Here is a 17,257-nt window from a genome sequence, read left to right as displayed (position 1 = left end):
GCTGCTACCCCCGCGACCCGACTCCGGATAAGTGGAAGAAGATGGATGGATGGATGGATGGATGGATGCTGCATTATGAGTCGACATAAAGACAAGAAGTCTCTTGGTAATATTTTAAAAATTAAAAATTGAATTTAGATCAAATAAATGGAGAATAAATAAATAAATTAACCACTTTCTAAACAAAACATGTGAAGGCATTAAAAAAAATACCACTAGCCTTTGTAATTTTCTTGAAGAAACTTGATGTACCATGACTTACATGAAAAATAATATAGAAAAACACAAATCAGATCACAAAAAACTATTTTATGGTCTTTTCAAGCTCCCTTGTAATCTTAGCAAAAACTCTAATAAAATGGTTCAGTAATGTCATAATTTGAAATAAATATTTTGTATTATTCAATGGCAACAACTTGTCACTTTACATGATTTATTCAACACTCAAGCTTGAATAAAAAGTGGAGTTATGATTCCATTTAACTTGTCCCTTATTTGAAAAAAAAAAGTTTTTGGAGTATTTAACAATACCACAATGTTCTGCTGGAAAACATTTTTGTACATGTAGAGGTCAATGACTGAGTAAAAATAATGAAAATATGTGAGTACATAGCAGAGCATGGGTTTTTGTCTAGACAGCATTGTTTGGTATGTTCACAGTATAAATAATGGTTTAAATTATTTATAGTTTTAACCATAATAAAAACATATTACTTACAATTATATAGAGTGATGAAAGCAAAGAACTCATTCCTAAGGGAGTTTGCTGGACTGCAGGCTCAACATCATTGATGAAGAATTCATTGGCAGCTTGTTCGTCAGCAGAAAATGATGACAGTGAGAAGTATACTGTTGACTCCTCTGTAATTCCACAACTCTTCAGTGTGTCCACAGGGCCACCTTCACCTCTAACATTGTTGTGATAAAGGACAAAGAAACAGCAGCAATATTAGACAGACATGATGGATATATAGACAGACAGACAGACTGACCTCCCCTGCGCTACAATTCCTCCCCCACAACAGAGCAGCACATCAATGGACCAAGCTGCTAAAGAGTTATGGAAAAACAGTTATCATTTCTCAAAACTGTTCATAACGCAACCACAAATATTTTAGTGCTAGCTAGCACAACAGTTACTGCACCAGTGTAGATCTCTATCATATTTCATAATAAAAGAACAAACATTTAGACCCTAATAGGGATAGTTTTATAAAATCCTGATCATAGATGGAGGAATTTAAAGGTGTCTTTAAATTCCTCCATAGGTACAATAGGGTTATATTTGTACCCAGGACATTTCTTTTTATTGGTTTTATCTTCTATATCTCTTTGGTTCCATGCTGGTTTTCTGATCTCTGGTGACTGTTACTGTTCAGTTGTGTTAAGTGACGTGGCACAATATTTTAATTTAGTCTTGGTGTTTTTCTTTTTGGTTTAATTACATAAAGATTCTCAGTAGTATGGCTGTAATAATATGTCCCACGCAGATATCTTTTGCCTACACAGTTTGTGGAATATGCAGCAGACAATTATAATCTGCATCACCTATTCTGGGCTATAAAGATGTCCTCCTGCAGAGCATCATGGTGATAGGATGAGGGTGTGATGGAATTTATCAAAAATCCTGCTGCTCAATATAAGCATTGCTGGGGGATATTTTGAATCTATATTTTAGTGTTTTTATTTTTTTATTTTTTATATATATTTTAATGTTTCAAATATTTGACAAGTAATGTGTTACATCTATACTTCCTGGTCACCACATGGAGTTTTGCATGCCAGTTTGCAGGTGCAATCTGGTTCTGGTTTAATAAATCATATTGAGGGTGGTAAATTATTACATCCCAGTATTTGGCACTTTCTGATGATCAGCATGTACTTTGCATGTTCATGAAGACAGGTATGTTAAATTTATGACGCCTGCTATGTTGATCATTTTACTGACACAATCCTGTTTGCCTGATTGTACATCAGGTTTGCTCATGCTATCAACTTGGTACCTGATTAATTACACACAGAGATGTATATCAGAGCCATAGTATTCTACATATACATATGGTGATATGATTTCTATGATAAAATCTGATTTTTTTTATTTCTTGAATTTAGCTGGTCATTGAGAGAATGCCAATAATCTTTCGTTGAGAAAGCTTTTGATCCAGTGTCATGGAAATAAAAGGATATTTTTCCATATGCCATTTGAGAATATTTTTGGTATTTTTGAAATGAAATATGGATTTTTTTTATTTATTAATTCGACTCCATGTGGTATAAAATGGCAGTTAAGACTTTTTGTTAAAATACTTTAAGCTACTTGATATCTTAACATCAAAATAAAATGATAGAATTCCATATGTAGACATGACAATTTGAGAATATTTTGGTAAATTTACACAAAATTTACCAAATTTGTAAATTACAAAATCTTCTCTGCTAAAACACAGACAGAGAGAAACAGTTGGGTGGAAAGAGACAGCCAATTAGACCAACAGAAAAACAATAATAAGAAAAAAAGAGAAACGGAAAGGAAGGCAGAAACAAGCAGATGGAGAAAGTCGGACAGAATAACAGAGAGAAAGAAAGAAGGACAGGAAAGGAAAATTTAATCAACTCTCCCAAATACCAAAATAAAATAAAGCTCACCTGTATTGTAGGACATTAGATGGAATTCCACACTCATTTCCAAGCTTGTTCTTCAAACCATTCATTGTGTCTTTTTCCATGTCCACTGATAGCTCATAATCCCCCTGCAGATGTTTTTGGACATTAAATATGACATAATATTGTGTTATAAAAAAACAAGCTATGAGCTCAGAGCAAAAAACCTCAAAATTATTTTACTGTTGACAAAACAACATAGCCAACCAACATTTTACATGTAGTTTCTCACAACTGATGAAACACTAAACTACTATGAAGAAATAAATAACATGAGCAATGATAAACACAAAAACATCAGACATGAGAAATGAACCCATGTTCTACCTGTTACATCATATTTTAATAAACTGACAGCTCTTATAAAACATTTAGAACTCATTAACTAGTTAATTTTTTTCTTTCCATTTTTATTTAGGAATTTTCACATGTGGTTTAACACATCAGGCTCAACAGGTACAAGTGGTCTTTACCAAAAATACAAAACAGCCCAATTCAAGTCATTAGTCTGAAACATCAGTTTGCAACCAATCCCTATCCCAAATAGAAATAAGACAAGACAAAAGAAAAGAAACAGAACAGATGTGGAATAACAATCACTAAACTGCTGTAAACACTCATCTAACCAAATGTTGAGAGGTTGTAGCTGGACTGGTTGAGAATGCTACATCCACATACATGGACAGATTTGAGTATAAATGTTCTATGTGAGAATAGATGTGATTGTAATGCAGGTGTGCCCAGAACCCTCCAACGTTGGCCCAAACGAAGCAGACATAAACAGAGTTCGGTGTGATGATTTGTTTTTGTTATTAGCCACCTTTCGCTCCCTTTCAACTTTGGGACATTCTGATTCACATTGAACTGACCTTGAGCATGACATGACATTTTACTCTGTCTGTTCCACTGGTCTCAGGATTTGGCTGCTGGATATTTGCAGGAGCTTGTCTCAAGTTTTGCTTTGGTGTAAAAATTGCATAAATCTTATCCCCACTTTTAATGTGTCTGTCCTGTAATGACCCTGTAAAAGAAAAACAAAAGGATTAATAAAATCAAGATACCCTTGATATTGATCTTTGTAGACTATTGTGCAAAATTTCAATTCCATCCTTAATGCATACATCTAAGAAATGCCACTGAAAGCACTTTACTGCTATCTAATGATAATATATATATAATATCTGCGTAGAAAATTTTCCATGGACTCAGAAATTATTTTTCCTACACTGGGAAGATTCAACCTTGGAGAATTGTTATTAGTACTTATTACCATAATCTTTAGGTCTTGCTTTTTTAGGATTGTCAAGTTTTGCTTCTTGTATTCAGTTCATTCCTCAGTTTTTTCCTTTCCCTCACCTTTCTATGAAGATCCAACTCCAGGCTAGGACATGGAGATGCAAAACCAGGACCATGACAACTGCGTCACCATGCAACTATTATTATTATTATTATTGTTTTCTCGCAATTCTACCTTCCTTAACCGGCTTACCTACCTTTTAGTTGGCATATGGTAATATTTTCTTAATGCATACAATCTGGGGGCTGCACAGTGCAAGGCAACAGTTCTACCAACTGGTCCTGGGTTTGATTCCCGGCCCGGGGTCTTTCTGCATGGAGTTTGCATGTTCTCCCTGTGCATAAGTAGGTTCTCTCCAAAATTACATGACTGTCAGGTTAATTGGTGTCTCTAAATTCTCCCTAGGTGTGAGTGTGTGTGTGTGTGTGTGTGGGCGTGGGTTGTTTGTCCTGTCTGTCTCTGTGTTGCCCTGCGACAGACTGGCGACCTGTCCAGGGTGACCCCTCCTCTCGCCCAGAACGTCCGCTGGAGATGGACACCAGCACCTCCTGACCCCAATAGGGACAAGGGTGTTAGAAAATGGATGGATGGATGGATGGATATACAATGTGACCTATTATGCTTCCTTTTAAACTTAGGAAATGTCTGTAAAAGTTCATTACCTATTTTTGCACAAAATCATTTCCAGATAATGAGATTTCATCTACTTAGTTATATATTTTGTTTCATATATATATATATATATATATATATACACTGCTCAAAAAATAAAGGGAACACTCAAATAACACATCCTAGATCTGAATGAAAGAAATATTCTCATTGAATACTTTGTTCTGTACAAAGTTGAATGTGCTGACAACAAAATCACACAAAAATCATCAATGGAAATCAAATTTATTAACCAATGGAGGCCTGGATTTGGAGCCACACACAAAATTAAAGTGAAATAACACTACACGCTGATCCAACTTTAATGTAATGTCCTTAAAACAAGTCAAAATGAGGCTCAGTATTGTGTGTGGCCTCCACGTGCCTGTATGACCTCCCTACAACGCCTGGGCATGCTCCTGATGAGGTGGCGGATGGTCTCCTGAGGGATCTCCTCCCAGACCTGGACTAAAGCATCCGCCAACTCCTGGACAGTCTGTGGTGCAACGTGACGTTGGTGGATGGAGCGAGACATGATGTCCCAGATGTGCTCAATCGGATTCAGGTCTGGGGAACGGGCTGGCCAGTCCATAGCTTCAATGCCTTCATCTTGCAGGAACTGCTGACACACTCCAGCCACATGAGGTCTAGCATTGTCCTGCATTAGGAGGAACCCAGGGCCAACCGCACCAGCATATGGTCTCACAAGGGGTCTGAGGATCTCATCTCGGTACCTAATGGCAGTCAGGCTACCTCTGGTGACCACATGGAGGGCTGTGCGGCCCTCCAAAGAAATGCCACCCCACACCATTACTGACCCACTGCCAAACCGGTCATGCTGAAGGATGTTGCAGGCAGCAGACTGCTCTCCACGGCGTCTCCAGACTCTGTCACGTCTGTTACATGTGCTCAGTGTGAACCTGCTTTCATCTGTGAAGAGCACAAGGCGCCAGTGGCGAATTTGCCAATCCTGGTGTTCTCTGGCAAATGCCAAGCGTCCTGCACGGTGTTGAGCTATGAGCACAACCCCCATCTGTGGACGTCGGGCCCTCATACCATCCTCATGGAGTCGGTTTCTAACCGTTTGTGCAGACACATGCACATTTGTGGCCTGCTGGAGGTCATTTTGCAGGGCTCTGGCAGTGCTCCTCCTGTTCCTTCTTGCACAAAGGCGGAGGTAGCGGTCCTGCTGCTGGGTTGTTGCCCTCCTACGGCCTCCTCCACGTCTCCTGGTGTACTGGCCTGTCTCCTGGTAGCGCCTCCAGCCTCTGGACACTACGCTGACAGACACAGCAAACCTTCTTGCCACAGCTCGCATTGATGTGCCATCCTGGATGAGCTGCACTACCTGAGCCACTTGTGTGGGTTGTGGAGTCCGTCTCATGCTACCACGAGTGTGAAAGCACCACCAACATTCAAAACTGACCAAAACATCAGCCAGACAGCATAGGTACTGAGAAGTGGTCTGTGGTCCCAACTGCAGAACCACTCCTTTATTGAGTGTGTCTTGCTAATTGCCAATAATTTCCACCTGTTGTCTATTCCATTTGCACAACAGCAGGTGAAATTGATTGTCCATCAGTGTTGCTTCCTAAGTGGACAGTTTGATTTCACAGAAGTTTGATTTACTTGGAGTTATATTGTGTTGTTTAAGTGTTCCCTTTATTTTTTTGAGCAGTGTATATATATGTTATATATATATATATATATATATATATATATATATATATATATATATACGTATATATAACAATATTTTAGTTCTATTTTGAACTCCCTTCAGAGGGAACTTTTTTAGGGCTGTGCCACGTTCATGCAAGTTGTAACATCACAGTTGTTAAAACTCTGTTTGCAGAGTCAGACCCATAAGCAGAAGCAGGGCCTCCTGCACAACCCACCTAACACTTGTCTTTTCCAGCAGCCATTGTACAGCATATACAGTTGTAAAACCAGCTGACCAAACATGCTCGTCTATTAATAATGAAGTGGGCAGAGCTCCTTTATATATTTGGGGTGAAGGATGTTTTCAGAAATCCAGTCCTCATGAGCTACAATTCTGCAGCTTTTACATGCAGCCCTTCTCCAACACAACTGAATCAAATGAATGACCCGTTACCAGACCTTCAGACAGATGCATCTAAAAGCTGTAGGATGGTGCAGTCAATGACTGGACTCGGGTTCTCCTGCTTTAAAATGTGTATTATTGGTGACTGTTAAATCCAACCTTACATAAACTTACATTTGTTGAAGAAGGGATCGTCTGTCAGAGGCATTCCATCCCGTGTAAAGAGACAGACATTGCGGGATTGGTCGATACCTTCATTGTGAAGTATCCTCAGCATCAAGTCTTCAACAGTGTTTTGAGTTGGATCCATATCTGCAGTTAATAAATAAATAAATAAATGTCTTAGATTATATTTTAACTGCATTGGCATGTACATCACTTTGATTTTAGTTGATTAACTCATTAAATTGTCTGAATATCAACTAAATTATGTTATAAAAACATACAGTATATACCTGCTTGTTTATGTATTATATAAATTATATTTCAGAATACACAATTTGTAACTAAAATTCACAGTTATTTGTAAATTTGGAGTTGGTGCATTCTCTCCACACTTATTCAAAAAGCAATATTGATCTTAATTTGTAATATATCAATGTTAGTGTTAGAGTCTTAAAACACATGCAAAAGATTGAACAGTTTTGGAAATCTGAGTTACGTGATTGATTGTGAATTGTTGATAAATGACAGAACTGATCTAGAGTTGGTTTTAGATCTTTTTTTTAAAGATCTAAATGTAAATCTGCTTTTGCCAAGATTTTTATACATGAAGAAGAAAAGAAGTAAACAGGTGGACAAAGTTCTCAACTTTACTTGAGTAAAAGTATTGATACTCATTGTCAGATTTTACTTAAGAACAAGTCAAAGTTGCTTCCTCCAAGGTTTGCTCAAGTGAAAGTACTGAAGCACTTTTGAAAATACTCAAGTGTTCAACAGTACAAATGATATTTTTCCATGATATAATTTGTATTTTTATATCAATACACTGATTTTAAAATTTTAAATAATTGTCTGTTTGCATTGTGATGGATGTGTTTCTCTTCAATTGATGATTTGCTATATTTTATATTTTATTTTTTACATGAAACAGACAGTTTTTTGTCCTGAAATAAAGATTTATACTACTGTATTATTTTCTGAGTGCTTTTACAGTATTTTGTAACTTACTAAAACTGCCTAATGACCTATTGACACATAGAAAAACTCTGACTTTGGCATGCCTTTTTAACTTAAAAGCCACAAAACATGCAAATTTCTCACCTGTGATGCGTTTCGGTTCAGGACATTTGGGATATGTATACATCAAAGAAAATGCTTGTAACGACTTTTGGACAGATGGAACAGACTGGACTGGGGCTCTGACTCTGGAAACCTCATTCCGCAATTTAGTAAAACGGTTCTTTTCCACTTGCGTTAATCCTGTGGGAAAATACAAATGTATTTATTTGTTTAATAAAACATTACACATATTTCTGATATATTTCTTTTTGCTATACCATTTGCGCTATGTGATCCAATTGGTAGACACTGGGCATTATTAATTATTTTTGCAGGATGCATCCATTCACAATTTAGCAACGTTTTTATGTTTGCATGGGTTATCGGTCAGAGCTAAATGATCAAAAACCCAAAAATAAATAGATGCTTCAAAGTTAATAAAAAAAACATCTTCTCATTCTGTATATTATATATTATAATATGAATAATAATAATATATTAGTCAATGAGTTACAACGTTTAGGGATCAAAATAGTATTTTGGAGTTGAATTTTATACATTGCATAGCAACAACTTGAGGTTTCACTCTAAACTTGCCTCTTGCTCCTTCTCATTGCTCTTTGCCAACAAATTGTCAGAGTTCCAGTAATATTGGTTTATCAGTTTGAGAAAAACAAAGACACACACAGGTTCCAGCTTGTTGGAAAAAGTTTTGGAACGCATTATCTACTGTATGTAGACACAGCAGTGAAAAAGAACAACTAAGAAATTGTACCACTCTTGGTTTTGCTTTGACTAACAATTACATATGTAATAAATATATCAAGTCACACAGATATTGTAAACTAATGTGAAAAGTGTTGTTGTTGTATGAGGATTTTATCTTTGTTATCACATTTAATAAAAAAGAAAAAAAACAGTGATCTTAACATATTTTTGTTTATAGTGGCGAAAATTCTGCTTAATGCTTCCTTGTTATCTGACAACAGAACAGAGCAAATTGAACGTGGTGTTTTTTTTCTGTAACGCAACCCAATTCTAAGAACCAAAAGAGAAAGTAAAGTAGAATTCTGACAAAAAGAGGACAAATGTCAGGAGATAAGGGACATTTTAGACTTTTAACCTGTTTTACAACCTTCAAAGAGTGAGGTTAATAATTACAGATACTCTGTGAATCAAACATTGATCTGAATCTTTTAGTGTATGTTGAACTTATGTTTATTAGTCCATGGATTTTATAAAACTTTAGTGTGTAGCCAAAAATAAAAAAATATTGCTTCTTACCAAGGTTAGTTAGATCTTCTTCTGTAACACTATCAACGAAGTCCCGTTCATCTTTCACTCCTAACTCTAGAAATTTGTTGTAGTAAGCTTCCAGTCGGTGATTAGCAAGCAGGTTGTAAGTCGCACTCATCTAAAAAGTATTGAGACACAAACCAAAATTGTTTGCGACGTTCTCTGTAAATTAGAATTTTTTTTTGAGAATCCAAGTGTTTTGTCAAGTTTAAGCAATTCGATTCTTACCGTTATGCATTCAGGATCACCGAGTTATGTTGGCTTTTACTTTCTGTTTCTGGCTTTTATTGAAATCAGAGGGTGTGGCAGTTATCAGGAAACGAAACCTAAAAGTATTAGAATACAGCTCTCCACACTACAGATAATTCTTTCCCTGTGGAGAAAAGTCTTGTTTGGCTCTGGTAATTCCTGTATATACACACATCAGTCATTCTATTATTTCTAAGAATGTATAAAAAAAACTTGATTGTATTATACACATTTGAAAAAGAAATTAACTGTTGTCTTACCTGCAGAAAGAGTTTGGCTAAACAAAAGCCCAAATATTTTTAACTGAAAGAAATTGTGTGCAGCAACTACTGATTGTCTCCTTTACAAGCTAAGAATATTTTTCTGAACCAAGTTTGTGAAAAGTAATATTGTTAGGCTTTGATGTCGCTCACGCCTAGTGATGGGACATCTGAAGCCAGACTTCAAGGTGTGTCAGAAAAAGCCTCGCGTCGAAGCTTGTGGGATGCAAGGATTTTGTAGGTAGTTTGATTGCACATAAACAGATAGCAGCATAGTATTTGAACATGTGATGAAAAGTATTTTCATCATGTGTATCACATGTGCTACATATGGATACATAAGATATGTGAAACCCATGTGGATCACATGGTATACACATTTGCAACACGTGTGAAACAGTTGAACATATATACAATTATAAAAGGGGAAAATCCAGGGACCTCCACGCTGTAGTCCGGAATAAGCGAGTGTAGCCAGGTCTCCGTGAAGCAGAAGATACTGCACTCCCTGTACTCCTTCTGGATCCTAACCAGCGCCGTGAGTTTGTCTGTCTTATTCCCCAAAGACCTCACGTTCCCCACAATAATCGCCGGTACCGCTGGTTTGTGCCGTCTCCTCTTCTCCCTCCGTTTAACTCCAGACCTGCAGCCCCGGCGTCTCCTCCGTAACTCTTCTGGGACCACAGGCCTGTCTCCGGGCAGCAGCAGAGGCTTACACAGCGCAATCAGCTGTTCACGCGAGTAAACAATGGCGCTACTCCGTTCGGCGAGGTTCTCCGTAACAAAGAGTAGAAAAAGTAGCAAAAGAACGCAAAGAACAGCGACAGAACCACATCCAGCCATTGCAGAAAGCAGTTGAACATATATACAATTATAAAATAATGGGACCACTTTTTTTTACCATGAAAATGTCCAATTTCTTCATATTATTCACTTTTCACAATGAATATGAGGTCATATGTCAATCTCATATAATTTTCTAAGACATAACTGCATACTAAAGTAAACTTGTAGCTATGAATCAAGACTTCTAAGGCAAGTATATATGTACATAAAACAATTTATTTACTTCCGTTTGAGAACCAGAAACAACTTTTAACATCTGAGCATGACACCATAGAGATTTATCACAAATTAGGCCCAGACAATAAATGTGTCGAAACCAGATGTGTAGAAACGGGTTTAATACCATCAGTGCCAGTCCAGAGAGGGAAAACAGAACCTCAGCGACTGGTCCTTCACGTTGTTTCAGGCGAGACTGTAGCATTCGACTGTGATCCCTCCGAGTCTCCTTAAGGTCTTCAAGGATGGTTAGAACACACTCACACACGTTGGCATTGGTGGCTTGTATAGGGGTCTTCTTATATGTGCCAGTAACCACAGGTGAAGGTGCTGTAGGTGCTGATGCTCAGGAGGGGAGTTTTCCTTCTCCAGTGCTGAAGGTGGTGAGGTCTCTGACTGTTCTGATGTGTTGCCCCATTTATTCCTCATCTGAGCTTCACTGGACACTGGCCTCGAACAAATTGCAAAAATTAATAAAACAAAGCTCCTATGATCTTGACTACATTTTAAGTACACACACAGAAGAGTCCTACTTTTACATTAGTATGTAATTGACCAGAATGACATGGGGTGATCTGATAAATAAAGCAGCATAACGTGACGTTGTTTGGTGACTATCCTGTGTCAGGCTAAAAAAACACTTCAGTTGATAAAACTATGATTCTCTTTGCAATTAAAAGAAAAATCACGCAGTGTTAAAAACAGTAACAGGTCAATTTAAATATTCTAACTGGAAGAATGTCATCATAATAGCTAGCTCACACATCTGCCGCTGTCGACTGCACGCGCTCCAGACATGGAGGGAGGGTGGAGAAATGGCCATTTTATTATAACGGTCCTCAACTTTAATTTTGACTGGAAAAAAACAGCTGCCGTGTGTTGTGCCCTCCCTTAAAAAAATAGCCAACGTGAAATTCAAGTTGTGAAGCATCGAACCATCAAATCCGCACTAATTAGTTTTGGGAGCTGTAGGGCTCAAGATAATGCCTTCAAACTGTAAAATCGGCCAGCATTCAGTTAACGTTTAGCTAGCTTAGCATGACTTTAGTAGTAAGGAAAAGTTCACCGGTACATCACTATCAGTAGGCTACGCATTTCTACAAATCTGTTCCTTCACGTTAACATGACCGGGATTACACCACCTCTCACTCACATAAAGTGCAATCCCGCCGCCCTTCTTCTTCCGACTCTTGGAAAAGTCCCTGTCCCCCCTCACCAAGGAAAATCCAGGGACCTCCACGCTGTAGTCCGGAATAAGCGAGTGTAGCCAGGTCTCCGTGAAGCAGAAGATACTGCTCTCCCTGTACTCCTTCTGGATCCTAACCAGCGCCGTGAGTTCGTCCGTCTTATTCCCCAAAGACCTCACGTTCCCCACAGTAATCGCCGGTACCGCTGGTTTGTGCCGTCTCCTCTTCTCCCTCCGTTTAACTCCAGACCTGCAGCCCCGGCGTCTCCTCCGTAACTCTTCTGGGACCACAGGCCTGTCTCCGGGCAGCAGCAGAGGCTTACACAGCGCAATCAGCTGTTCACGCGAGTAAACAATGGCGCTACTCCGTTCGGCGAGGTTCTCCGTAACAAAGAGTAGAAAAAGTAGCAGAAGAACGCAAAGAACAGCGACAGAACCACATCCAGCCATTGTGGAAAGCTTAACTGATGATCCATGGGTTCTTTAAGCACGGATCCTTAATCGGTTACAGCAAATATACACAGACAAACACACACGACGGGAGCTGAGTCTGCAGGCAACCAGCTGCGCCGGCGCCATCTTGACGACGCCATCTTGTCTTGCATCTCATTAGTCCCTGCACCTGATCTCTATCTCTGCATAACACCAATAGATTACCATCTCTTAACGTTTTGACTGCTTTCACCTCACCTACTATTTTATATATTGCCTCACTTATTTTTAAAGGATTCATAGCCCATGGGTTCTGGAATCTAAGAATCACTTTAATTTCATTCCTTTTATTTTATTCCTTTATTTTCCTCTTTTTTCTTCATCAGATTCAAATTCTTTCCTTTTCTTATTTCCTCGGTTCACTGTTTGCCAGTGTCCTGTTTTTGCACTTCTTTTACAATACAGTAATCACTATTCATACTACAATTATCTGAGGCATCTAATTCATCCATCGCACTTCCTTGTTTAAAGTAACCTACAAGTAACTCCAAAATACACCTCCGTCACTTTAACCAACAAACGTTTCTCTCTCCGGCCAGCAATCCTCAACAAAACCTCTCTCAAGCTCTACCAGCCCGCCCAGTGTCCATCACTAAGTTAAACAATAATGACCAAAATAAAACACAGGAAATATTAAGGTCAGCTAAATTGTCGTGGCGGGAGCTAAAGGACCCCAGAACGCTACGGACCGACGCTGAACGTCACGGTTGCCTAGAGACGGACACTACGCAGCCGCGGTGAGCTGCTATCAACCCGCGTCTTTTTAAAACGTCCTCGACCCGATTCACTGTCCTTAGAGGAAGAAAAAAAAACGGTTTTAAAAATACAGACGTGAGTGAAAAGACGCGCATTATAAGCTGAACAATTTCAGAGAGGATGGAAACTGTGGACATAGAAAGACCAAAAAAAAAGTGTCCGTCGTGGCGCAGTGTGCTGCTGTATATCAGACAGAATGGATCAGGAGAGGAACCGCAGAACCTAAAGAACCAGATATCAGCGTCTCTTCATCCTCAGTCATCTCCTGAGGCTGACATGGTACCGAACATTTAGTTATGATTGATTAAGTTTCTTATTGTGATTTTAGCTGACTATTGCGGTCTGATTCTTTCCTTAGGATGTTGAGTTTGGATGATATTTAATAAATAATAGCATTAGCCAAAATAAGTGGCCATTTAAAGAACAAATCATACGAATAGATTAACAGTAAATACATAAATATTTCCTACATTACATTACTTTCTGTGTGTTTTATTAAAAAATGTTGATATATTTTATGAATAATTGTCCAGTGGTCATTTCATGTATTATTTCACTAATATTTTATTAATGTGGTTTACCAGTTTGGATAATCTGACTTCCTATCAATGTAGAGAAAACATGCTAAGCAAAAATACATCAGACATGCAGGCCAGAGCCGGTTCATCATACAGAGGGAGAATAGAGAAGCAGCTCAGGAGCAACAACACGAGGCAGGTGTGGCAGGGTGTTCAGCACATTACAAGCTACAGATCCAGCAACCAGCCATGCACGGAGGGAACCACTTCCCTGGCAGAGGAGATGAATATCTTCTTTGCCCGCTTTGAGGCGACACCTACCACAGCTCCATCACAGCTGCCTGTCCACAGCAGCTCTGCTCTCACAGTAGAGGAGTGTGAGGTGAGGCAGGTGATGAGGAAGGTGAACCCAAGGAAGGCTGCGGGACCTGACGGTGTGTCGGGACGGGTGCTTAAAGACTGTGCAGACCAACTGGCTGGAATCTTCACAAAGATTTTTAACCAGTCCCTGTCTCAAGCCACTGTCCCTCCCTGCCTAAAGTCCTCTACCATTGTCCCCCTGCCGAAAAGAACCAACATCAACACCCTGAACGACTACCGCCCAGTGGCACTCACACCGATCATCATGAAGTGCTTCGAGAGACTGGTGCGGAGTCACATCCTCGCTGGCCTGCCTGCGGAGCTGGACCCTCTCCAATTTGCCTACAAAGCAAAGAGGTCCACAGAGGACGCTGTATCCACTGCACTTCATGCTGCCCTGACCCACTTAGAGAAGCAGGGCAGCTACGTCAGAATGCTCTTCGTGGACTTCAGCTCAGCATTTAATACCATACTTCCCCAACGTCTGGTGTCCAAGCTAGCAAACCTTGGGCTCCCATCAGCCACCTGCAGTTGGATCCTGGACTTCCTAACAGGTCGCTCCCAGAGGGTCAGACTGGGCCCCCACACCTCCACTGCTCTGAGCCTGAACACCGGATCGCCACAGGGTTGCGTGCTCAGCCCACTTCTCTACACCCTCTACACTCATGACTGTGTCTCCAACCACTTCAGCAACAAGATCATAAAGTTTGCAGATGACACGACTGTTGTTGGTCTCATCTCAGGTGGGAAGGGGGAGCTGGAGTACAGGGATGAGGTGAAGCGGCTGTCAGAGTGGTGCAAAGTCAATAACCTGCTCCTCAACACCTCCAAAACAAAGGAGCTGGTGATCGACTTCAGGAAGAACAAAACGGACATCCAGCCTCTCACCAATTATACTAAATAAATGTCTTTTTTAAATATTCAGTGGTAGATATTTTTTCTTCACAATTTTCTTTTTAAGGTATTATTAAAAATACATGAAAATAATTTTAATAAAAAATAATTTAATTAATTAAAAATTATGGTACTGCTCTTTTAACTGCTGTAGATAGGATCACACTTTCCATCTACTAAATCAGGGATCTGCAACCTGAATCTCTGGAGACACAAGTGGCTCTTTGGCTCACATTATTAAAGGATGAAATATGAATCTGTTTTTGTTAAATTATTTTTTAAAGTGTCTCCATAAAAACACTGACTACAATGGCCCCTGTGGTAAATTTGGTCTAGAACCAGCTTCTCTCTCTCTCTCTCTCTCTCTCTATATATATATATATATATATATAAATTCCCTTCTCACCCACCGCGGGTGGTTCTTATCCTCTGAGCTCGGGTCCTCTACCAGAGGCCTGGGAGCTTGAGGGTTCTGCGCAGTATCTTGGCTGTGCCAAGGACTGCACATTTCTGGACTGAGATGTCTGATGTTGTTCCTGGGATCTGTTGTAGCCATTGGTCCAGTTTGGGGGTGACTGCCCCGAGGGCCCCGATGACCACAGGCACCACTGTGGTCTTCACCTTCCAGGCCCTCTCCAGTTCCTCCCTGAGGCCCTGGTATTTCTCTAGTTTCTCGTGCTCCTTTTTCCTGATGTTGCAGTCGCTTGGTATTGCTACATCTATCACAACGGCTTTCTTCTGTTGTTTATCCACTACGACAATGTCTGGTTGGTTCGCCATTACCATTTTGTCTGTCTGGATCTGGAAGTCCCACAGGATCTTAGCTCTGGCGTTCTCCGTCACCTTTGGGGGTGTTTCCCACTTTGATCTCGGGGTTTCCAGTCCATATTCTGCACAGATGTTTCTGTACACTATGCCTGCAACTTGGTTATGTCGTTCCATGTACGCTTTCCCTGCCAGTATCTTGCACCCTGCTGTTATGTGCTGGACTGTCTCAGGGGCCTCCTTGCACAACCTACACCTTGGGTCTTGTCTGGTGTGGTAGATCTGGGCCTCTATTGCTCTGGTGTTTAGGGCCTGTTCCTGGGTGGCCAGGATGAGGGCCTCTGTGCTGTCCTTGAGTCCAGCTTTTTCCAGCCATTGGTAGGATTTACTGATATCAGCCACTTGGGTTATTTGCTGGTGGTACATCCCATGTAGGGGCTTGTCCTGCCATGATGGTATCTCTGGCACCTCAACCTCTGTTCCCTGTTGTCTGAGATATTCACTGAGCACATTGTCTGTTGAGGCTTTGTCCCTGATGTATTTATGGATCTTAGTTGTTTCGTCCTGGACTGTGGTTCTCACACTCACTAGTCCTCTGCCTCCTTCCTTGCGGCTCGTGTACAGTCTCAGGGTGCTGGATTTGGGATGGAACCCTCCATGCATTGTTAGTAGTTTTCTAGTCTTAATATCAGTGGCTTTTATCTCCTCCTTTGGCCAGCTAATTATTCCAGCAGGGTATCTGATTACTGGCAGGGCATAGCTGTTTATCGCACGGATTTTGTTCTTGCCATTGAGCTGGCTTCTCAGGACTTGCCTTATTCGTTGGAGGTATTTAGCTGTGGCTCCTTTCCTTGTGACCTCATCGAGGTTGCCATTTGCTTGTGGTATACCTAGGTACTTGTAACTGTCCTCTATGTCTGCTATTGTTCCTTCTGGGAGTGAGACCCCTTCTGTGCGGATGACCTTCCCCCTCTTGGTGATCAGCCGACCACACTTCTCTAGTCCGAATGACATCCCAATGTCCGTGCTGTAGATCCTGGTGGTGTGGATCAGTGAGTCGATGTCTCGCTCACTCTTGGCATACAGCTTGATGTCATCCATGTAGAGAAGGTGACTGATGTTGGCCCCATTTTTTTTGAGTCGGTATCCGTAGCCAGTCTTGTTGATAATTTGGCTGAGGGGGTTCAGGCCTATGCAGAACAGTAGCGGGGACAGAGCATCTCCTTGGTATATGCCACATTTGATGGACACTTGTGCAAGTGGTTTGTAGTTGGCTTCAAGGGTGGTTTTCCACAGCTTCATCGAGTTTGCAATGAAGGCTCTCAGAGTCCTGTTGATGTTATACATCTCTAAGCATTCAATGATCCAAGTATGCGGCATTGAGTCATAGGCTTTCTTGTAATCAATCCAAGCCATGCACAGGTTGGTGTGTCGGGTTTTGCAGTCTCGGGCAACTGCTTAATAACAAGCCTTGGTAACCATCACTGTGACAGATGTCCAAGAAAGAGTCTCAGGTATGAAAAA

At 40.3% G+C, this 17,257-nt stretch overlaps 1 protein-coding gene across 1 annotated transcript in view; it reads right to left on the bottom strand.

The window, feature by feature from the left end:
* LOC116731986 (uncharacterized) overlaps nt 1–9,484 on the bottom strand; it is a 33,210-nt gene extending 23,726 nt beyond the window's left edge. The window contains exons 1-7 of the mRNA XM_032581934.1: nt 9,420–9,484; nt 9,180–9,309; nt 7,938–8,096; nt 6,849–6,986; nt 3,531–3,682; nt 2,647–2,750; nt 719–908 (exon numbers count right to left, since the gene is read on the bottom strand). Of these exons, the coding sequence (XP_032437825.1) occupies nt 719–908; nt 2,647–2,750; nt 3,531–3,682; nt 6,849–6,986; nt 7,938–8,096; nt 9,180–9,309 (873 nt within the window). The 5' untranslated portion in view covers nt 9,420–9,484. The remainder of the gene's footprint in view (nt 1–718; nt 909–2,646; nt 2,751–3,530; nt 3,683–6,848; nt 6,987–7,937; nt 8,097–9,179; nt 9,310–9,419) is intronic.
* Between the last annotated feature and the right edge of the window lie 7,773 nt (nt 9,485–17,257).

This window comes from Xiphophorus hellerii, chromosome 13, assembly GCF_003331165.1.
Source record: "Xiphophorus hellerii strain 12219 chromosome 13, Xiphophorus_hellerii-4.1, whole genome shotgun sequence".
In the NCBI taxonomy this organism is placed as follows: Eukaryota; Metazoa; Chordata; class Actinopteri; order Cyprinodontiformes; family Poeciliidae; genus Xiphophorus; species Xiphophorus hellerii.
Note: the sequence above shows the minus strand (reverse complement) of the source record. Positions and strands in the feature narration are given on the sequence as shown.